Raw genomic sequence first — 24,842 nt, forward strand, 5'->3', positions numbered from 1 at the left:
TTCTTTTGATGAGAGTTTTATTGTTAGAGTATAGGCCAAAGACTCTACCGTTCACTCGCTTCTCTTGTTGAGAACTCTGTGCATAGATTCCTGGAAGAACTGTTTTTCTCCTAGAAACACAACGAAATGTGTTGGGGTTGCCTTTGATAGCTAAAGCGTGATGAGGACTATGAGTACACTGTATCTTCCATAAGGCCAGTTTGAACTATTCTTACCTCCTCTATGTGGTTAACCGTTTCTTCAGAGGCATGTTTCATCAGAGCACTAAAATTATGCAGACAGAGCTGGAAATGTTCTTTGAAGAGCATCCTATCATCTTCCTTATAATTTTGGTTTTTATTTAACACTTAGCTCTCAACACGGGGCCATGGCAATATCTCTGAGTTATAACTCACATCAGGCCTTCGAGGAGTTTGCAATGCTATTTTATTGCTGGCATACAAAATCAGCGAGGTTAACTGTACTGCTAGAGGTCACACAGTGAGTCAACGACTGAGCTATGATTAGCGTTGACAGCTGGTGAGCTTCTAGGCTGTTGCTAACTGAGCAACATTGACATTCATTCTGATTTGACTTTGCATTTCATTTTCAACTATTTATTCATTTTGAGGCCTCTTTAAGAAACTTTTTAGGATATTGTGGAACTGAGGAAACTTTCTATAAATGCTTTGGGGAGAGTCCCTTCACTCCCTTTCCTTCTCCCCATCTTCTAGCTTAATAGTTAAATTATGTTTGTGTTAGGACAGCTTCCTCTAGGTAGAGTTTGGGCAGATTAAGAAGAAAATCGGCGATGTTGATTTTACTCGCTTCCCTTATTTTGCAATTTGTGGTTTTTCAACAAAGACATTCTTAGATCTAATTATATGCTTGTGAGTAGAAACTAGAAATGTTATAAAAAAGTGTATATTTGAAGAACTAATCCACAAGAGAAATGGAAAGTGTGCATCACAAATTTGACCCAGAACTATTTTGAACACCAAGGTAAAATGTAGCTGAGGGCCATCTGGGTTGTAAAGCTGAGAAATGATCATTTGTCTCACTGGGTCAGAGTTTTATTCACCTGAGAGGGATGGGGGAAAGATGAACCCCCTGTATCCACTTCCAGATGTATGTGTTGGGGAGGTTTTTAAGAAAAAGTGCTATTTCATGGAACCTGGATGTCAACTTGACTGCCCAGTGCAGCTGGCCATGGGCTAGGCAGACTCCCTAAGGCTTCCGATTTCACTGATGGTCATTGACGGCTCCCTGCTCTATGGTGCCCAAGAGGCTGGTGGATCAAGGGACCCAGATAAGCTACACGTACAAAGAGAGCCTAGCACAGCTGAGGTCATGGAATATGGAGTCAAACCTGGGATCAAATTCTGATTCTCTCCGTTACCTGCACAAGGAATAACTAACCTCACTTTCCTTAGTGGTCAAAGGATGCGTCTGTTCTGTGGTAATTGTTAGACCTGGAGAAGCTAGCTCATTAGAGTGTGAGGACCAGTAGCAGCCGGGCAGACCCCAGGACTGGCTCTTCCCCCTCTGTCCAGCCTGAGCCCAGGCTTTCTCTCCAGATCCTCTGGTTCTTAGCATAGCTGTTAGAATTGAAGAGGAGTATCGAGTTGAGACAACTCCAAATACATTTTTTCTGAAATATTTATTTGAAAACCAGTAACACATATCCCCCCAAAACCTCAGATCATGTAATCAGTTATGATGTGAGTTTACCTGAAGTAGATTCAGACAGAGCCAAAGGGTTTTCCCGCTTTTCAGCTGTAAAAAAGTTATACAGCTTGAGGTGCCTGGGTGGCTCAGTCAGTGAAGCGTCTGATTGGATTTTGGCTCAGGTCGTGATCTCATGGTTCCTGAGTTTGAGCCCCCTGTTGGGCTGTGTGCTCATAGTGCTGAGCCTACTAGGGATTCGGGCTCACTCTCTCTCTGCCCCTTCCCCACTTGCTCTCTCTCTCTCTCTCTCTCTCTCTCTCTCTCAAAATAAATAAAAATAAACTTAAGAAAAAGTTTTGCAATTTAATAGTTTGGATATATCATGAGCTGTTCAGAGAGCTTCTCTGTGATATCTCAAATGAATGGCAGCCACTTAAAGGCGGGGTAACACCTTGCAGGTGCACTACCACTCCCATCTCAGCCATCCCCAGAAGGAAGGACTTGTTTTTTCTTCTCTGGTCCCCAGTGGAGAGGACAGTCTACCCATTAGCAACTGTTCCCACAGAGTAATCATGAGTCCCTCACTGAGTATGCTCACAGTGAGAAATGCTGCTCACTGTCATGTAAGTACAAGAAAAGACATCACTGTTCGCATTCCCAAAGTGATTCAGGAGGTGAAGGCCATTAAAACATGTTAAGATTCCCCGTAAGGAGATGCAGGTTGTGTTTCTTTTCCAGGAAAATACAAATATTGTTGGTCTTTTTCAGTGACAACAAAAGGCCAGGCAGTTTCCCTTAACTCTAACAGTTCCGTTACCAAGATGTGATTGAATCACACGATACGGGAGAGAGATAGTTGCTGTATAAAGTGATTTGCATGAAACCCTACTTTATACACCAATTATTACTGCACGTGATTACAGGACAACCTGGTTGTTAATTGCGTGTGGTCTTTGAATATGCACTTCTTTCAGAAATAGACACTAATTATTAGATCTTGTTTTCGGTCTCACCTGAAGTTGCAAATGTCTAGGATTTTTTTTTTTTTTTTTTTAATTTGCAAGTCTAATGGTGCACATAGTAAAACTGATCGCGTTTTGAATCCTGTTCTGTTCTGTGGGATATAAACTCTCGAAGATGATGAACTTAACTTTCAGTTCTCTGTTCACAGGTGCCAATCTCTTGACAAAAACTATGTGTTTGCTATCAAAATTCTGGAGGAATTTCATCTTTTTACAGTGTAGATGAAAATTTGCTTATAAATCTTAAAAAAGCCCACTTCCCCATAGATGATCATGATTAAATATCAGAAATAACAATATCAGAGTAATATTAAATATTTTCCCAGTTCCACTAGGGTAAGAATTTTTTGTTTGGGAGCTGTGGTTAGAATTCTACTGGGCAAAAGGAAGTTTGTTTTGTATCTTGGACTCTCCTTTCTTCTGGATTCAGTGGCTGAATTAGGCATTCGATCTTGAATCAAATTATTGGCCTATCCTGTCTTTAGACCAGGGTCGGCAAACTTCTATGTGTACGGGGGCCAGACTGGTGAGATAAAAGCATGAAATCAGTGAGTGGGGGGCCCTGGACTAATAAGAACACACAATCCCTGCCTGAGGGCAGCAGCTGCTGTGCAGTTTTGGCAGCTTTATCTCAGAAATCCTCGTTTATGTATAAAATACAGGAACTTTTAAATATTGGGTGTGTAATACATGTTTTTAAGAAAGCAGTGTGCTGAGCAAAGAAATGCATTAGCATGACTTCTGGTTTTAGCACGTGCCATTCTCACTTCGTTTCCTGGCATTGTAATCCAACTAATGCCCATTAGCCATTCTTGACTTGATGTAGCTATGATTTCCAGAAAACCTTCTAGGGTCTGGATTAGGCATGCCTCCTGTGGCTCTTGTAGCCTCCTCTCTACTTAAATCTGCCTGTTCAGCAATATTATGATTGCCTCTTTACCTTTTTGTTTTGGCCTCCATTCTATAGAATCTCTGAAGACCTCTATTACATATTGACTGCATGAGTAAGTGGTGTGGCTGAGGTGTCCTGTGAGAGTTTTGGTCTCTCAGATAACTTAGGGCACGTTGCCATTCCGAGATTTCTCCCAGAATCTCTGAGTCAGTCTTTTAGTGGAGCTTATCCTCCAGATTCCTGCTCAAACAAATTGCCTTCGAAAGATCTGGTCTGGGAAAATGTGGAGTACAAATACAGTAAAACCTTGGTTTTGTTCTGTAAACACACTTGTAATCCAAAGCACTTGTATATCAAAGTGAATTTCCCCATAAGAAATAACGGAAACTCAGATGATTCATTTGCACAACCCAAAAATATTCATGTAAAAATGATTACAGTACTGGAATATAATACAAAATAATAAAATACAAAATATAAAGTACCCTATACTTACCTTTGGAAACCTTCCTGGCTGGCATGAGGGGGACGAGAGAGGAGGGTTATTGTGTAGGATGACTTTCATGTCACTAACGGTATTAATAAACTCTTGTCATATACTGTATTTAATGTAACTGGCAATAAGGTAGCCAAGGAAAGGGTCTATATCTGCAGGCAGCCTGACCTAGAATGAAGCAAAGCATTCCTAAGCTACTCGTGTATGGAAAAGCAAAGGACTGTCGCTAGGTGCTTTGAAGTGACAAAAAATATGCTAGTGACAGTTGTGGGCACCTTCCAGCGTTCTGAAAAATCACTGATTTCTGCCAAGCATTGCACAGCCTGAGACCCAGACTCTGAGCATGGGAGACAACCACCCACAATCCCACAGAGGGGGAGAGAGAGAGAGAGGGAGAGAGAGAAAGAACCATTGGCTCAGTTGTGATCATGTGACATTCGGAGGCATGTGCTACTCGTATTGCAAGTTAAAATGTATTAGAAATGTTTGCTTATCAAGTTAAAAATGTATTAGAAATGTTTGCTTATCTTGTGGAACACTCTCAGAACAAGGTCTTTGCAGTCCAAGGTTTTACTGTACCTCTGTTCTTAAAGGGTGTTGTGACTTACACTGCTGTTTTATTCTGGCTGCTTTTCTCTTCTTTATTTCCCCTCAGTCAAGATATTCTAGAGAAGGTGGAGTGCAGATGTGTTTTTGAGACTCAACGCCATGTGAAGCCATATGAGTCTTTCTCTTGTCATAATTATGACAAGTAGGGCCTTAGGCTGTGTTTACTGCCTCTGAAATAAACTTGGTGCTTCACTTCTCAGTTGCAACACTTCCCAGCTTTTATGGGGAAAAAAAAATCAACAAAAATAAAATGTTGCTTTAAATGTAGTGTCAGAAATTAAATAAATTCCCCTCAATAGTGCTGTATCTTTAACAAAAATGTTTTTGGAAGAACTCTTCAGGAACACATCCATGAAAAAATCATACCATAAAACCAAAAACTTCCTGCATTTGGCAACTGGTGGTATCTCATCCTATTACAACTAATAAGTCTGTTTATTTTTTTTTTCTCACATTATATGCTGTCAGTGTGGTGTAGCAATATAAAACTTGGTCTGTGGGCACACTGCGGGGGCTGGTTCCCAGCCCTTCTGTATACTGTATTATATTATATATACTGTATATATATTAATACTGTATAGCTGTATTAATCCTGGGCCGATGACTTAACTCTTCTTTGTCTAGTTACTTCTTCTGTAAAATGGCCATCACAAGAGTACTTAACTCATAGGGTTAATAGAGGATTAAATGAGTAGAAAAAAGCAAAACGCTTATAATAGTGCCTGACACAAATACTATATACATACTTTTTCTTTAATTGAAGAATAATTGACATATAGTATGATATCAGTTTCAGGTGTACAACATAGTGATTCAGTATTTATATACATTACAAAATGGTCACCACAGTAAGTCTAGTTATCATCCATCACCATACAAAGTTGTTACAAATTATTGACTATATTCCCTATGCTGTACGTTAACATCCCTGTGTCTTATTTATTTGATAACTGGAAGATTGTACTTCTTAATCCCCTTCACCTCTTTTTGCCCATATCTCCTACACCCCTCCCCTCTGGCAACCATCAGTTTTTTCTCTGTATCCAGGAGTCTTTTTTCTGTTTTGTTTGTTCATTTGTTTTGTTTTTTAGATTCCACATGTAAGTGATGTCCTATAGTATTTGTCTTTGACTTATTTCTCTTACTATGATATTCTCAAGGCCCATCTGTTTTGTCATAAATGGCAAGATTTTGTCTTTTCTATGGCTGAGTACTATATATATATATATATATATATAATTGAATGTATAATGTATGTAATGGAATATTATGTATATATTACATATATGAAATATATGTAATGTAATATTACACATATTACATATGTATGTGTAATGAAATATTTAACATATATGTAATATGATATTACATATATATATCCACACACATGCAATACATCTTCTTTATCCATTCAATTAATGTTTTCATTTTCTTCAGATGGATACCCAGAAGTGGAAATTGCTGTATCATGTGATATTCCTATTTTTAATTTTTTGAGGAATCTCTTTACTGTTTTCCATAGTGGCTGCACTAATTTATGTTCCCACCAGCAGTGTATGAGGGTTCCCTTTCCCCACATCCTTGCCAACAGTTGTTATTTCTTGTCTTTTTTTGATACTAGGCATTCTGACAGGTATCGTGATATCTCATTGTGGTTTTGATTTACATTTCCCTTATGGTTAGTGATGTTGAGCATCTTTTCATGTGTCTGTTGGCTTTGTACATGTCTACTTACTTTTTTTGAAAGTCAAATTTATTGAGATATTGTTTGGGGCATAACTTACATTATGCAGTATAATTCACCCTTTATAATATACACTTCTAATGGTTTTGGCAAGCACATAGAATCATATAACCACGACATTTCTAGCCTCAAAACTTCTGTCATGCTCTTGGTAGTCGGTGTATCACTCCACCAGCCCCACACCCTGACAGTCACTGAACTATTTTCTGACCCTATCCTTTTGCTTTTACAGAAGGTCATGTAAATGGAATCATGTCAGCTGTAGACTTCTGAGTCTAACTTCTTTCAGTTTCACAGGGATGGGAAGACTCTCCTGTAAAGGCCCAGGTAGTCAATGTTTCAGGTCTGCAGGCCATACCGTCTCTGTTTCAGTTTCTCTACTTTGCTACTGTAGTCATGGACTATACACGAGTGATTGGGGGTGGCTGGGTTCCAGTAAAACTTTGTTTATTAAAACAGATGGCAGACACGTTTGGGTGGAAAACCATGATCTGCCGACTCCTAACTAGCAGAATGCATCTGAGATTAATGTTGTTAGGTCTATCAGTAGTTTGTTCTTTTGACTGGCAGTTATTACTCATTGCATAGACACGTCGCAATTTGTTTAGCCATTCACCAGTTGTGAATAAACGCACTGTAAGCATTCGCTGCAGGTTTTTGTGTGAACACAGACTTTGATTTCTCTTGAGTAATTACCTAGGAGAGGATTGTTGGGTTGTATGGTAAGTGTGCGTTTACTTTTATGAGAAACTCAAGTTTCCCAAAATGGCTGTCTCATTTTCTATTTCCTCCAGCAATATAAGAGAGTTCCAATCATGTTGTACACTCACCTGCACTTGGTATTGTCCACTTTTTTCCTTTTTTTGGTTAAGTTCAACCTACTTTAAAAGACTGTGAAGAATCTTAGAAACTATAAGTTGCTTACATATAACCTAAATGAAATTGGAAGCTCTTGAAGGCTTTTAATGTCATGGAAATGACATTATTTGGGCTTTAAAATGACTACCCCAGCTGCAGTATGGAGACTGACTTGGAAGGCTTGGTGAATATGTGAAGACCTGTGGGAGGATATCATATTAGTATAGAGGAAACAGAAGATACCTTGACTTGAAAAGTGGTAGTGAAGGGGCACCTGGGTGGCTCAGTAGGTTAATTGTCCTACTCTGACTCAGGTCATGATCTCACGATTCGTGAGTTCGAGCCCCACATCAGCTGTCTGCTGTCAAACCCTCTGTCTCCCTCTCTCTCTGACGCTGCCTGCTTGCTCTCTCTTTCTCTCTCTCCCTCTCACACACACACAAATAAATAAACATTAAAAAAAAAAAAAAAAAGAGGGGTACCTGGGTGGCTCAGTCGGTTGAGCGTCCGACTTCGGCTCAGGTCATGATCTCACGGTCCGTGAGTTCGAGCCCCGCGTCGGGCTCTGTGCTGACAGCTCAGAGCCTGGAGCCTGTTTCAGATTCTGTGTCTCCCTCTCTCTCTGACCCTCCCCTGCTCATGCTCTGTCTCTGTGTCAAAAATAAATAAAAACATTAAAAAAACTTAAAAAAAAAAAAAAAAAGAAGAAGAAAAGTGGAAGTGAAGATGAAGTGACTGGGCCTGAGAATTTTTTTAGGAGGCGAAAGTGACAGTACTCAGTGATTGATCAAAAACGGACTGAAGAGAGTGGCACAAACAACTAGATGCAAAATGGTTCCTTCTGATGAACACTGACAGGAAAGAGGGTTTGGGGAGATAAAGTCATCAGTTCAAACTTGAGATATATGGAGGTACCTCCAAATGGAGGTACCTAATAGGTAGTTTGATATCTGGGTTCTGGGATAGGGGAGTATAATTGGAAGTCATATGACTGTATGGAGGCAGAAGAAATTCTCTAGAGATTCTCTAGAGAAAGGCCTAAGGGGACGTCAGTATTTAATGTTAGGGAGTACAGGGACCTCCAGAGGAAACTAGGAGAGAGTGGTTGAGAGAGGCTGGAGAGAGAGCTCAGTTCAGTTCGTTGTCTCCCAGTGAACAGAAAATTGTGTGCCGAGGTGACAGCTAACACGAGGGATAAAATGTGCTCACTGGATTTCACAGCAAAGTGGACATGAGTCAGTCTTCGGTGGTGGTGGTATGTGTGTGAAAATGCAGATTAGAATGAATTGAGGAGTTGGCTGAGAGAGTAGGAGGTGAGGCAGTAGAAAAAGCAAGGGTATACGGGTCTTTCCAGAATTTTTAGGGTGGTAAAAGCATATGTAAGAAACTTTTTTTTTTTTTTTTAACTTTTAAGGTGAGGCAGGATAGAGCCTACTGGGGGGAAGGATGAGACAAGGGGCAAAATGGAGCAACAGTGCAGTTCGAGGAGCGCAAAGGCCACAAAACAGGTGGAGTGCCCATCAGAGCTGGCTTGCTTGCTGAGGAAATTCAGTTGAGTTTAATATTCACAGTTATGACTTGTTGGCAGAGTAAACAGGGGGCTTTTAGTATTACCAAGTTCTAATGACTTATATCATGATATAGTCCTTAAACTTATTTCTCGAGTATTTCTATAAAACTTACCAAGCAGAAAATGTCAGGAATTTTTTTGTTGTTGTTGTTGATGTTTTTGATGTGTGAAAATGCTCTGGCAGTTTAGTTACTTGTCAGTCTTATGTCCACGTCCTACCCATCTGCCATGGCCCAGTTGAATCCTCAAATGAAAGACCCTCCCTCCCTCATCAGGATGGTTATGGCCTGGTGCCTCTTTGCTTTACTTTGGCATTTGTTCTTTCTACATACTTTTATATATGTATATCGTGCGCATATATATATATATATATATGTATATGTATATGTGTATATATATATATATATATATTTCTTCTCTTTCTTCCTTTTTCTTGCTCTTCTCTTATTCTTGTCTTTCCTCCTCCTTCTTTGATGATAGAAAGCAAAGCCCATGACAGAAAGATATCGTGTTCCCCACAGAACCATAGCAGTTACATTTCTTTGGTTACCTTAAATGTACGTAAATGTGACATGGGGAAATGGCTATTAGTAGATAATAGGAGGAGTTATATAAAGGAGAGTAAGATTTTTGCGACTTGCATCTGAATTATGGCCTGAAAATGATGACACCTGCTTATAAGCTTTTGTTTTTATGATACTTAGCAAAATATGTTTTGAAAGCTCCCTTTTATATGCCATTAAAGGATTAAATTATTTAATGACAGTAATAACAACAACCTTATGGTGGTACTTTATAGTTTACCAACTACGCTCATATCATTAATCCATTCAGACTGAGGACAACTCAGAGATACAGAGCTAGAGACATCACAGGAGTTTTATCCCATTCTACAAATGAAGAAACCAAGGCCCAGAGAGATAATGTGCCGAAAGTCACATACTGGTACACAAGAGTGCTAAGACCTGAGCTAGGACCCTGTGACCCAGGTTTCCTTCAATGTACCCTGTGGCTTCTAGATTTATTTTTGTAGAAATCCAATCAGCCCGACAACAACTAAATTCAAGTTTAAGCCCAACAATAACTAAATTCAAGTTTAAGAAACAGCTTGGTTTATTTTATTTAAATGAATAAAAAAATCGTCTATCAGAACAATATCTTGGGTGGAATTAGGATCACCTTCTCTTGAACAAGCTCGGGCCTTGTGGTTCCGAGCTTCGTATGTGGTCCCTTCAACAGAATCGGGAAGACATTGCTAGCATCACGCTGATGCTGTGATTTAGAGGAAGGAAAAATACAAATCACATACCTGTGGATAAGTAACTGTTACAGCAGCACTGGCCAGCACTATTCATTATAGTGATCAAACCTAATATTCACATTTTACTTATCTATTTTTCTAGGCTTTTCACTGTAACTTCTGGTAGCTACTTTTTTTTTTTTTTTAAGACCATCATTTTTTATTAAGGATAACAACGTTCATCCTAATGAAAGAAAAACTAGAAAAAGGGAAGGTCATTATCTTTTGCGGGGAGGTTAGAGCTGACACTAATTATTTTATTGTTAAAGCTTTCAAAAATTGAAATAGTGTATATTAAATATATACACTCTATAATTTTATATTAAAACATTTTAAGGGGAAACCTCTGACTAAAATCCTTAAAAAATATTATTTCCATTGGCCATAGCTGATTATTTAAAAAAATTTTTTTTAACACTTACTCATTTTTAAGAGACAGAGAGAGACAGAGCATAAGTCGGGGAGGAGCAGAGAGAGAGGGAGACACAGAATCTGAAGCAGGCTCCAGGCTCTGAGCTGTCAGCACAGGGACCGATACGGGATTGAACTCATGGACTGCAAGATCATGACCTGTGCCGAAGTCGGATGCTTAACCGACTGAGTCAGCCAGGCACCCCAGCCATAGCTGATTATTTAAACATGACAACAACTTCTATTAAACTGATTCGTTTTTAATTATAGTGACCTAAACTCATAGACGTCCAAGCTCTAGAATTTATTTTTGTCAGAGGAATCAAGGAATAAAGAACATATACTTTTAAGAAATTGCAGAAGGGCATAAAGTGCTTTTTTCCTCCTCCTTTCAACACTTTTAAATGTTATCTGAATGAATTATTGCTACGGGATAAAACATTTCCTTATGTTCTCCTATAAATTATCTTAGACTAGGTATTTGGGAATTGTTGTACAGTGTAGGGAATAGTTGAACTTGGCTAGTTATAAAACCAAAGCAAGCAGTTGAGATATTGAGTCTGGAATCAGGTGTTCCATGCCTAAGTAGTGGGGACTTATTTAAAAAAAATACCACCTTGGGGCGCCTGGGTGGCCCAGTCGGTTAAGCATCCGACTTCCGCTCAGGTCATGATCTCACGGTTCGTGGGTTCGAGCTCCACATCTGGCTCTGTGCTGACAGCTCAGAGCCTGGAGCCTGCTTTGGATTCTGTAATTCCCCCTCTCTCTGCCCCTCCTCAGCTTGCACTCTGTCTCTCTCTGTCTCTCAAAAATGAATAAAAGTTGAAAAAATTAAAAAAAAAAAATACCGCCTGGATTTTAAGGACTTTTCCATAAGGCAGTTGGTCCTGTAACCCCACGTGGACTGTGGACTATGGTATTGCTTGTCTCCATTACAAATCTCTTCTTTTAGTATACCGTGGGGTGTATTACATTGGCTTTGCACGTGAAAAACTGACAGTGGGCTGTGGACTTTTACACCAGGTGAACCTGGCCTATGTGCAAGCAGCAGAGTGCGTTTCAGAACCTGTTAACAGGGAGCCTCCCTCCCGAGAAGCTCAGCTACTGAGTTTGCAGAACACGGCGGAATTTGATATCCTCGTCATTGGAGGTGGAGCAACGGGATGTGGCTGTGCCCTGGATGCTGTCACCAGAGGTGAGTCCCAGCGCGGATGGGTATATTACAGGTAAAGGTTTCGTCTGCCTCCACTCTCGCCCCCCTACAGGCAAGCCTGCGGCACGCGCTGCCTGCCAGTGAAGTCCCATTTCTGCTGTACTTCCTGATTTTCCATCCTTTGTGAGGCGCCTTCGTATTTTTTGAATATAGGCACTTGCACAATTTGAAAATTAAACATAGCTTGTGCTTTACACGTAAATGAATTTCTTTAAAAAGAAGACTTTAAGGGGCGCCTGGGTGGCGCAGTCGGTTAAGCATCCGACTTCAGCCAGGTCACGATCTCGCGGTCCGTGAGTTCGAGCCCCGCGTCAGGCTCTGGGTTGATGGCTCAGAGCCTGGAGCCTGTTTCCGATTCTGTGTCTCCCTCTCTCTCTGACCCTCCCCTGTTCATGCTCTGTCTCTCTCTGTCCCAAAAATAAATAAACATTGAAAAAAAAAATTAAAAAAAAAAAAAAAAGACTTTAAGTTCCTTTGAATTCATTAATTTGATGTTCTGGCTATTTCTTTCTAATCACGTAAAGTAAATACATTTTAATGAAATAAAAATATTCGTATATCATCCAAAATCACATGTGTGTCAGTGAAGGGTAGAAAAGATTTATTAAAATGAGTTAATCTATTAAAATAATTCTTCTTATTCTTGTATCTCTTAAAAGTGTTTCTTCCAGTGAAATATGGACTTCAGTTTGGGAGACTCGAGTTTATGTGACTTTATGATGGAAAAGACTGTTGCTAACCTGTAGTTCTCTTAGGTATCTTATTAGTCAGCATTAGGAAAGACATGATGAAATGTTCTTTAAAATGGAAGCATGGGGTGCCTGGGTGGCTCATTCATTGGTTAAGCACCTGACTCTTGATTTCGGCTCAGGTCATGATCTCATGGTTGGTGAGATCGAGCCCCGTGTCAGGCCCTGCACTGATAGCATGGGGCCTGCTTGGGATTCTCCCTCTCTCTCTGCCCCTCCCCTGCTAGTGTGCATGCACAGGCTCTCTCTCTCTCAAACTAAATAAAGAAACTTAAAAAAAAATATAAAAAAAATGGAAACATGACATATAAAGAGTGAAATTTTAGTATGGAACACCAATGCTGTTCCATATGATATATTTAATAAAATAATTTGATTTTTGCCTGTGAGTATTATTAGTGTGGAGTTTTGGGTCACGGAAATCTGGGCACATATCCTGGCTCAGCAGCTTTATCAGATGTATTTATAGATGTGACTACACACATGCATTTACTTGGGCAAATTCCTTCATTTCTGGAGGGTTCCTTGTCTTCCAAATAAGGAAAAAATACCTTCTTTGAATGATTGTTGGGAGCATTAAATGTGTAATCATGAAGATGCCTTAAAATAGTGCTTGTCACACAAAATAGAATCTCAATAAATTATAGGTAGTATTTATAGCTGCCATCATCATCATCTTCATCATCATTATTTTAAGCAGGCTCCACATCTAACATGGGGATTGAATTCATGACCTGAGATTAACAATTGCATGCTCTACCCACCAAGCCATCCAGGCACCCCTATAGCTGCCCTTATTAACATGGAGGCAAAAGACTTTTAGAACCAGTCCTCCTGGAGAAAGTTCTTTGTGGTATCCTTAGATGTATCCAATTGGGCTGGGCACTGCTGCAAGGAATTTTGAGTCTGGATTATTTTAGTTACTGTGTAAGGCTCAATATTATTGCAGTTTCGTACTCGATGGTAATAATTTATTACATGGAATCATTCTTCTCAGCTTAAATTACTGCCATAGCCATCTTAGACTTAGTTACCTTTCATACCTGGCGGAATTTACTCTTACGTGTATGGTATTCATTGTACTTAATGGCTGAAGAATTCATCCCAAAGATAGTCTAGTTAATTATTCTTTAGGTTTCAAGTTTTTTGTTTGTTGTTGTTTTATTTTGTGTTTCTATTTAAAGTGAAACCGTTTGAGTCAAATACTGACCAAGCTCTGAGAATAAAAAGATTCATACGCCGTGGTTTTGTCCTGCAGGAGCATATGATTTGTTAGTATTTGCTGAACAGTTAACATTTTCTCTTTGGGCAGGGAAGGATATTCGGTAGTGATCTGGACATGAACTGGTGCATTAGCAGATGACGTGGGTAATGGCGATGATGGTGATGATGGTGTGGAGGATGATTTTGAGAAGAGAAGGATCCCTAGAGCCTGAATGTTGACCAGATTTTAAATTTTTGTAGTTAGTAGCAGCTAAGAATTACTGTCTTTAAAAACAATTGAATATCTTATTATATGTATATGAAATTTTGTAGCTGTGGAATATTCCTTATAAAAGAGGTGGGGAAACCTTAGTTTGTATTTCTTTTATTATGCTGGTAGCCGTTGGGGGGTAGGATTTATAATTAAACTGTATAGACATACTGAAGTTAATCTGTATTTATCCTTTTACTACAATTCCTGATCATATCAGTAGCCCTCTGAAGTGTGAAATAATCATGGGCATTTGGTTAATGAATTGTGCATTGTTGCTGTTCATTCATGGAATTTGCTCTTTTATTATATTTGATGCTTCACTTAACAACAAATTTTGCTTTCTCTGCATTTGATATGTTTTTACCAAATTATTCCTGATTGTATCCATTAATCTTTAGTCACATTTGACAAAAATAAATTACTGTGATCTTTTAAAGTTACCAGTAATAATTAGATTTTTCAGGACATCAAAGTTTTGGGGAACCACTGGATGTTAAAGGGCTTGTATAGAAATGTTTGCATAAGCTTTTTGATAAAATACTGTGCCCAAATGCAATTTTGGTAATGGATAAAAGACTATAGAAGGCAGAGAAGAAGTCATGAAGTCTTCCTAATGAACATTTATTTGCATTCTTACCCTCTGCATTTTCTGGGGAATCGATTTTCAGTTGTTGCATTTGGGAATATGATTTTATAAACATAATATGCACAGTTCTTGTCACGTTCTGCTGTCAGTCTCTAGGAACAATAGAAATCGCTTCTCTGTTTAACACCGTGTCTAGTATCTGGGCAGGTGAAGGCCCTCTGCCCCCAGAGAGAGCTGGGACCAGAAGAATCTGATAAACAGAATCACTCCGGGGCGCCTGGGTGGCCCAGTCGGTTAAGCGTCCGACTTCAGCCAGGTCATGATCTCGCGGTCCGTGAGTTTGAGCCCCGCGTCGGGCTCTGGGCTGATGGCTCAGAGCCTGGAGCCTGTTTCCGATTCTGTGTCTCCCTCTCTCTCTGCCCCTCCCCCGTTCATGCTCTGTCTCTCTCTGTCCCAAAAATAAACGTTGAAAAAAAAAAATTAAAAAAAAAAAATAAATAGAATCACTCCTTCGGGTTTTTCAAGATTTTTTTTTTCCCCCAGTTCTTTTTGTTCTTTTATGTGACTTAACCTACATGTATCAGGGATCACCTAGTACATTTCTGGTTTAAAATCGAATTTATAAAGTTAGCCTTTATGGCTTTTAATTAAAATTCCAGAGAAGGCTGCCTCTTGCCGGAGGGAAACATTAATTGTAGTTCTCTTTTTCAGAACTGTGTATTTACTTTCAGTTTACGAATGGTATCTGGCTGGTAGTTCCTGAATTCTCACTACGGTTCTTGCACGTCTAGCGCAGGATAGCCCTGTGGTTAAGGACACAGGTTATGCAATTAGAATGCAGTGGGATCAAGTTCTTGGCTTCATCACTTGCTAGCTTTGTGAGCTTTGACAAGTGTGACAACCTTATAGAGAGCCGCAAGGTTCTCAGACATTAATGAAAGACACCAGTAACACTTTTCCGTACAAGTAAAGGTTTGGGAAAGGGAGGAAGTGTGTGCGTTGTAGAGAAAGTACAGAAGAGGCAGGGCCTGGGAAGACAGTGCATTCTGGGAATTACACGTTGGCCACCCTCACCCCTTTCTGCTTCTACCGCCTTCTACTGCCACGAGGGAAGAGGAAATCCTATTTTAGGACAGTAGATTTGTGACCTATGGAAGTTTGCTGTTTCCTGAACACTACTGGTTGGACCAGATTGCACATTCCTACTAAAATTTGTTGGTAGTTTAGTGTAATTTTAATTAATGTACTGATTTTCTTTGACAGGAGGTGGGGGCGGGACTTGAAAAACTGGGCTCAAGTTTGTCTGGAAAAATAAGCCTATGAGATTCACCAGGTTGATTCTGAAAAAAGAATAATGATAAAGGATTAGATAGAGATCTATCAGATATTAAAGTGTATTATAAAGCTACTTTAATTAAAATAGTTTGCCAAAGGGCTAGAGAGATAAGTGGAACCAAGAGCCTAGAAATAGATCTAAATACATAAAATTTAGAATATGATAAGGACAGAATTTCAAATCTGTCATTATTGGTTATTTAATAAGTGGTGTGAGAGTATCCACCTCCCCTGATTTTTATACATATTTAAATATATATATGTATTTATGTATATACACGCATACATATATATACACACATATACATATATGTATATGTATATTCTATTTGTCATATTCCATGTGGGCCAAGGATTTAACAATAAAATGCCATAAAACTATTAGAAGAAAGTATATGTAAATATTTTAAAAATGGTGTAAGAAAGGTATTTTTAAGCAGGACACCAAAAAGGCCATTTTCCTTTTGGAAAATCTTGCTAAATCTGATTTCATAAAAATTAAAATTTATCTATGGCAAAAATCTAAAGAACACATGTGAGTTTGGGAAAATATAACCTATGAGACAGAGTTTGTTTCATATTGTGTTGAACTTTTCCATATCCTTTTGCTCTAGTATGCCTATAATAAACAGCATGTATCTGGATTCTTTTAGTTTTTTTTTTTTTTTTTTTTTTTTTTTTTAGAGTTTATTTACATAATCTCTACACCCAAAATGGGGCTCTAACTCACAACCCCAAGATCAGGAGTCACATGCTTTTCTGAATGAGCCAGCCAGGCACCCCTGGATTTTTTTTTTTTTTTTAATGCTTAATAGGTAGAATCTACCTTTATTTTTTATTAAGTTTTTAATTTTAATTCCTGTTGGAATCTATCTTTAACCAGGTGAATTTAGTCCATTGAAAGAGTCTATCTATTTAAGCATAGAGAAAAAAGTGGAATTTGATTCAGTTCCATTTACTGGGATACCATGTGTATTTATTTTGTATTTTTGACTTAACATTTTTTAACTTTGCTTCTTTTCCTCCCTTCCTTTCCTTCATATTAAATCATTTTGGTATCGCTGTGTGTTTCTGCACCTTAAACTGTATACATAAAGTTGTTTCTACCCTCGAGTCCCATCAGAGAGACTTTTCCCAGGGCCCTGTTGAGGCTCCTGCTCTGTGCTGATGCTGGACGCCCTGCAGACCAACTGCTGAGCCAGCTGGGGGTGCTTTGGCTTGGGTGATGCTCTCTGGGTCTGACTTCCTGCCTCCCAGATAACTCCCTGCAGGTAGTCCACAGCCCCGGGCAGTGGTCACCGAAGCCTCTCCACTGCTCTTCATAATGGATAAAGCCCTTCTTCAGTTCTCAGCGTTCAGCTGGTTCGTCTGGCTTCCTTAACCTCTCCCTGCAAGGGAGACCTGTGTTCCTCTTGCCCTTCAGGAACTGAAATCTGGGTGGCCTTTTCCTGTTTCTAGACCCAGAGCCCAGCAAGGCAGGGGCTTTTGGCCTAACTACTCTGCTCTGAGTTTCTGTTATGTTTCTGATCCATAGTGTGTTTATTTTTGAGTCAACCACATTCTTTAAAAATATAGAGAGAGAAATTATTTTTGCTGTATTTAGAGAAGAGGAGGAGTTCAAAGCTGAACTCATAATGCCATATTGATTAAAATTTTACTTACAGCAATTTATAACAGCAAAAACCTGAGGTCTGGTTTAATAAATTGGGTACATTCAGTTATCCAAGAAGTTTATAAGTATTTACAGAGAAGATGGCTAATATGTATCATAAGTTGGAAAACAAGTTGTGAAGAATGAGTTTGTTAATTGTATTTGTGTTTAAAGCAAAAAGATACATAGCTTGTATACTTTCATAAGCATAGAAAGTTTCTGGTAGTGTGGATGGGACATTTTTATAGTTAACACTGGTTACATCTGGATTGTGTAACTAGGAAGCCATTGGTATATTAGTTTCTCTTTTCATCCCTCTAAATTGTTTGGATATACCTCCTCTCTCTCTCTCTTTTTTTTTTTTTTTTAACTTTTTTTTTTAATGTTTATTTATTTTTGAGAGAGAGAGAGAGACAGAGCATGAGTCGGGGAGGGGCAGAGAGAGAGAGGGAGACACAGAATCTGAAGCAGGCTCCAGGCTCCGAGCTGTCAGCACAGAGCCTGACGCGGGACTTGAACTCAGGGACCATGAGATCATGACCTGAGCCGAAGTCGGACGCTCAACCGACTGAGCCACCCAGGTGCCCCTATACCTCCTCTCTTTGAACATTGGCGGTTTTTATAATAAAAAAGTAAAAAGAAGAAGCAACCAGGCAACTCCCATATTCCCTCATAACTGTATTATTCTGATTAATGTTATGGCTGAATGCATTTTTGTGGCTCTACAATCTGTGTGTACTTAAGGAACACACATGTTATCCCCATTAATAGTTTATGTTTCCTGATGTAAAAATAGCAATAGGTATTAAATAATCAATCCAGTATTCTGTAATTCTGTAAAATGCTAACGTTCATTGTTGGAAAAAAACTAGGCCAAAAGCATAGTATTCAGACTATAAGGATTAAGAAGTCAGGATTACTTTGTAGCTGTAGAGGGGAGTGTTATTTATTTATTTTTTTTGGAAATTGATCCTTCATATGAAATGTTCAGCCTTTGGGATAGTCCTTTGTCTTATTAGTGGCATTGGCTTTCTGAAGTCCAGAGGTAAATGCCCAAAGCTTTCCTAAAGAAAGAGAAACTTTCCTTTCCTTAAATGACATCATTTTATCCTTCATGGGGCATGTGGCTTTAATACATATGCTCTGGTACTAATGTACAGATGTCTAAATTTTTTGACTGGTGTGTTGTGTTGGTGCTTCTCCTATGCATTTCACAGGCATTAATCTCTCCTTTCTATTTAAAAATATCTAAATAATGCCATATCTGAAAATTTATTCTAATGAAATAATTAAAAATGCAGAGTTTAAATGAAAATATGTCGCAGTACTATCTGTGATAATGTAGGTATACAATCACCCAAATATTCAAAAATAGGGAATTGGATATAAATCATTGTAAATATTTAATGTAATACTATTCATACATTAAAAATGAAACGATAGAAAAATACATGTTGACATGAAGAGATGTTTACAATAAATAACATTGAATGAAAAAAATGGAATATGTCCTATTTTTGTAAAAATGTACATATGTGATTATAGACATGCATAGAAAATGTGAACGTTTAAATGTTCACAAATGTCAACTGCGGTTATCTCTAAGCCGTGCGATTACAGGAGAGTTTTATTTTGTTCTCTTTACTTCTCCGCATTTATTATACTGAGCATGTTTTCATGCATAATAAGATAATCAGTAAAAGGTATTAAAATATACTTCTGTTCTATATCATGTTGTGAAAGTTAAATGTCGCACCATTCTTCCCCTTAGAAGGTAATTACTCCTCTGTTCATCCAACTGTCTTGAGCCACAAATTGGTTTAGTTAGAAGTGGTTGGTAGCTAGACATTCTCACTCAGGTCGGAAAAGACAAAGCTGTAAAGAGCCTTCTTTAGTTCAAGTCCCCTGCCCCGCGTCCCTTGTAATTTGAACTTGCTCAGGGATGGGCTGAAGATGACAGAAAGGCAGATTTCAGTTGCCTTTATTCTTCCACTGTGGCTAATCTTGTTAGTCCACCTGAGATTCTCAGAGTAATTTCATCCCAAATATTAATACTTCACCACTGTCATGAAACCCCTGTGAATGTGTATTAAAAGCAATCAATGTTAAAACAAAAAAGAAAATAACAGTACCACTCGTAAGTGTACTGGTTTATCTCCTCAGGGATAGAGCTCACTGCTGTCCATAACAAGTACCTGCCAAAAAGAAAAGAAACAAACAAACAAACAAACAAAAAACAAAGACTATTTTCATAAAACCTTGAACTAGTTTAGTTGAATTACTGTAAATGCACAGAGAGGTCTGCCCTGCATCGCGCTGGCCTGTGGGGAGGTCATTCTTTCTTCTACTTGGAGGAAAGATCTTCCCGAGCTCCTCAAATCCGCAGCCAGCAGTTGATTGAAGCGTGGGTACATTATTTTGGATGTCCTTGAAACTTAATTATCTTACCTGAGAACACTAAATGTTAGCGTTGAATATCACTTAAAAATATGTTCGTTCACCTTAAGAAAGCACAAAAGTACTCTCTTTTCACTTCCTTGCCTTAAAGTATCAGAAAACTAAGCCCTTAAAAGTTCAGATCCATAATTTTAGAGGGGAGGGAAATTTTGGAGTTTTGAGAGGTGCACAGAAAGTAACATATTAGATAACAGGACTGTGTAAGACTGTCAGGCTTTTGAAACTTCCATGATCTTTGCTGTAGTCAGTTAGTCAGTTAAAAATATATTTATGGGAAGCTGTTAGAACTTCTAATAATGTCTTGTGTTTGCATCAGTTTCCTCCTCCTTCATTCCATTGTTCTCATCCCACAAAAATGAGAAAACATTTAGTGTATAATAGCAGTTGAAAATCTAAAAATTTTTTCTTTTTTCCCAAATATCTGAGGGTTTGTATGTGTGTGTGTGGTTTTGAAAACTTTTGGTAATACTTTTAGGTTACACGGTGCTTTAATACATCAATATAGCTGGAACTTTAGGGGTTAAATTTTTCTGGGATTTTTTTTTTTTTTTTTTTTTTTTTTTTTTTTTTTTTTGCTCTGGAAGAAGCTGTATCATTTCACTCCAGAAATTCTGGTGGGTTGATGGTATGACACTAGAAATAATAGGACAAGCAAAACAGCCTGGTTTGACAGAGAAGCCCGTTTTAACTTTTGTTGGTATTCACTAGGGTTTCTCACATAAATACATGTGAATAACTTTTTTAAAATGTCCAATACTTGCAAAAGCAGTTTTGAGGCTTTAAAGTGTTAGCTCTCACTTACATATCCTGAAATATCCTATGAGATGGCTTGCTAATTCCTAGAGTAGCTTCCCTGCCTCACACTCTGTCAGTTTGGGAAAGAAAAAAAAAAAAAAAAAAAAAAAAAAAAAATCCAGCCTGATGACACAAGCCCATAAAATTCTCTCTTCACATCGCTCTCTGCTACCATTTCTGCCTTGTGAGGCTGGCCTCTTCATTGCCCTGCTCCTCCTTTATGACACATGTCCCCTAAGTGGTTACCTCCAGTTCTTCTCCCCCTCCAGACCGACCCTCCACCCCCACAGAGAGATCTTTCTAGAACATTAATCTGATAGCTTAGCTTCAAACACTTTGATGGTCCCCCTGATAGATAGCACAATAGTATTTCTCAAAAGACTATCTGAGAATTTCTGGGAAAAAAAAAAAAAATTAACTATTATTCTTTTTTTATGATAAGAAAAGAAGAATCAACCAGCATGCTTTTCCTCAAAATGCATAATTTGTGACTGAGTACAGCCATCCGGTTCATTGTTCTGTGGCATTGATGCCAAATCTCGTACCTTCTAACAAAGCATTTGCTTCTCAAACCAATATGTGACTTGAAGCCATGTTCTCAGAGGCATTTTCCTTTTGAGGAGACTCAGATAATACTTTGCTTGTGAGAAAGAGTGGCCCAGAGGACAGAGTCCAAATCCCCAGTGTGGACGAAAGGCCCTTTTACTATTCCTGCCTTTTACTGTTCCTCCCGCTGGATCTCCTTCCCGTTGTCCACAGCCCCTGAGTGACAAGCAGCCTCAAACTTAGGGGGTCATCTCAAGCGCTTGCCTTTCTCTGGCTTAGGCCATTTCTCGCCGGTGATAATTCCCTCTCCTCTACCCATGTACTGTAAACTTGGCTTTTCCTGAAGACCCCAGTCCCAGGGACAATTAAAAACTTACACTGAAGCTACAGTTATTATACACATAGGGAATCGTGCCATCAATGAACTACCCCGAAATTTAGTGGCTTAAAGCAATATTTGCTATCACACAATTTCAGTGGGTCAGGGATCTGGGGGTGTGCCTTCACCTGAGTTCTCTGGCTCTGTGTCTCAAACAGGTTGCAGTCCTTCCTAGCAACTCATGTAGTTGTTGGCATGATTCAGTTCCTCCCTGGCTATTGGACTGAGGCCTCGATTTCTTGTGACCTGTTGCCGGGGGGGGGGGGGGGCTCCTTTCGTCTGTGGTCTCAAAACATGACCGCTTGTTTCATCCTAGTTAGCCAGAGAGGGGAAGAGAGAGCGTGGGCAAGAGAGAGAACAGAAATCACAGTCTTTTGTAACCTAATCACAGAAGTGGTATGCCATTATTGCTGCATTTTTCTTCGCTAGAAGCAAGGCACCGGGTCCAGCCCACACTCCAGGGCATTCCATGCTAGGAAGTGGGGATTCCTGTGGACTGTCTATGATACCCTCTCCCACAGTCTACAGGATACCTTTGGGCACGCCCAGGTGGGAAGCATGGCTGATGGGAAGGTTCCCTCTGTATTATGTCCCTGTGTGGCATGGTGTGGGCATCTTGGTGTCATGACTGGGATTCCAAGGTTAAGTGGGAGCAATAGTGTAAAGAATCTGGCTCTTAAATGCCATTTAAAAGTGAACTCCCTTGGGGCGCCTGGGTGGCTCAGTCCGTTGAGCGTCCGACTTCCCCTCAGGTCATGATCTCACGGTTCCTGAGTTCAAGCCCTGCGTCGGGCTCTGTGCTGACAGCTCAGAGCCTGGAGCCTGCTTCGGATTCTGTGTCTCCCTCTCTCTCTCTGACCCTCCCCCGTTCATGCTCTGTCTCTGTCTCAAAAATAAATAAACGTTAAAAAATAAAAATAAAAAAAAATAAAAGTGAACTCCCTCATCTAATCTTCAGTTGAAGGAAAAAACGGTCTATTTTAGTGCTGGAAGAAGATCTCTCCGTTGGACTTACTAAGGAAAGGTGAAAAATCTCACCAAGGGAGAGCATTCTTAAGAGATTACAAATGTAATAATGACTATGCAGTTTTAGGTTTATGTCCCGATTTTAACTTCTGACCCAGAGTAAGATAAGAGTCCTCTGTATTTTCAAATCTAGCACCTGTAAAACTGCTACACTTTACTTAACCTCTCTCTGGGCTGGGAGCTGCTTGACAGCTTGGTCCATGCCTAATTCATTTCATTTTTTAAAAATGTTTGTTTATTTTGAGAGAGAGAGAGAGAGAGTGAGAGAGAGAAGGAGCAGGGGAGCGGCAGAGAGAGGCAGACAGAATCCCAAGCAGGCTCCACACTGTCAGCACAGAGCCCCATGTGGGGCTCAAACTCATGAACCATGAGATCGTGACCTGAGCTTAAATCAAGAGTCAGATGCTTAACCTACTGAGCCAGCCAGGTGCCCCCACACCTAATTATTTCTAATGCCAACACTTCACCTGGAACTTAGGATCTCAGTATTCTTTTAAAATGCATGTACTAACTTGATATATTTTCCTGTTGTTGTTTTTTAATACATCCAGTACTGAATTTACTAAGCATATTGGATAGAGTTTCCATGGTTGAGAAGTTGACAGATCTTTGCCTGGCATAATGCTTCACACAGATGAAGTCTGTAATCTCTATTAATTTCTGTGTTATTTTGCTAGTTAGTTAGAGCATTAGCAGTTTTGCCCTTGAATCAAAGTTCTCTACTTTCCCTCCGTGGTTTCCAAATATTTTGTCCTTTTGAGTCAAGGGAATTGCCCTGATTTTATGATGACATTTGGGTAAGATATTTAAACTGTTAAAAGTTATAAAAACGACCCTTTGGTATTAAATGTAATAAATGGCTCTGAATTGAATACATGCACAGATTCTCTTATCTGAGCTTCGTGAGCCCACACTGCTCCATTACATATTCTCATTGTAATTGAATTCTATGACATTCTCTCAACTCCTAAGAGTATGCCAGGCCAGGAGAACTCCTCATGGCTTGGTGCTGATGTATACTTTGGGCCTTTTGAAGTGTGGGGGTTTCATCTCTACCTGTATGTGGCACCTGTAGTACTGTTGGTCTTACCCAATCTGGAAGAAGCAGGGGAGTCTCTGTAAGAAAAGAAAAGAAAACAAACAAAAGCTAGTTTCATCCCTCAGGTATTTATCACAACCCTCAAAGAAAGGGGCAGAGACATGACTTCTAGAACCCAACCTATCTTTGCTCAGCCTCACCTTTACCAAGAATACTGTCTTTTCTTTCCTCGTGGATACTCTGCACTGGGTATATTTGTCCTGGGTGTATTTGTATTTTTCTTTGTAATTCCATAATACTGTGCTTTTATGTCTTAGACCATAAATCCCTCAAGGCCAGAGGTTATTCTCTTCCCTCCTTTTCTCTTTTGATACCTTTGGTCTCTTTTCCCATTTTATACCCACTCGAACAGCATTCCAGAAATAGTAGCCAACACATAAGAGGTCTGGTCTAGACTTATGCATGATGTGTTAGAGTAGGGTGGAGATGACGGGCTGGAACATGTGAAAGGCTTGGGGTGAGGCATGAAGGTGAGTTCCTCAAGGCTTCCAAACAGCACTGCCTTAACTCCACGTGGGTCAGGATGGGTGCCCGGCTCTCCTCTGACCCTCTCAGTGCCCCAGAGTATGTTACTGCCATGAAATTGTATCGTCATATTTTCTAGTTGTGATTCCTTCACAGTTTAATATGCTTCTAGTTCTGGTTTGACTTTTCCCCCAGGACGAGGCTAAAATCTCTTCATTATAATATAGACAGTGTACTGCACTTTGAATACAAATTTATCCATGTTCAGAGTAATTTTTCTTGTGATTGTCTCTACCCTGGAGAAGTGCCTTTAATGAATTACATACAAATTGTGTAATTTAAGAAGTTAATTTGGTTTTCTGGTTACACAGGACTAAAAACAGCCCTTGTAGAAAGAGATGATTTCTCATCAGGGACCAGCAGCAGAAGCACTAAATTGATCCATGGTGGTGTGAGATATCTTCAGAAGGCTATCATGAAGTTGGATATTGAGCAGGTAATTGTGTATGCTGGTT

General features: G+C 39.3%; 1 protein-coding gene across 5 annotated transcripts in view; it reads left to right on the forward strand.

Moving 5' to 3' along the window:
• The window catches only part of GPD2 (glycerol-3-phosphate dehydrogenase 2), a 141,739-nt gene that overhangs the window by 47,514 nt on the left and 69,383 nt on the right, over positions 1-24,842 (forward strand). For all 5 annotated transcript variants that reach the window (XR_006712892.1, XM_045479883.1, XM_045479882.1 and 2 more), the window contains exons 3-4: positions 11,573-11,744; positions 24,699-24,823. Coding sequence is in view for 4 of the 5 variants with exons in the window: in XM_045479883.1 (XP_045335839.1) it covers positions 11,573-11,744; positions 24,699-24,823 (297 nt within the window). In the remaining variant the exon portion in view is untranslated. The remainder of the gene's footprint in view (positions 1-11,572; positions 11,745-24,698; positions 24,824-24,842) is intronic.

This window comes from Leopardus geoffroyi, chromosome C1, assembly GCF_018350155.1.
Source record: "Leopardus geoffroyi isolate Oge1 chromosome C1, O.geoffroyi_Oge1_pat1.0, whole genome shotgun sequence".
NCBI lineage: Eukaryota > Metazoa > Chordata > Mammalia > Carnivora > Felidae > Leopardus > Leopardus geoffroyi.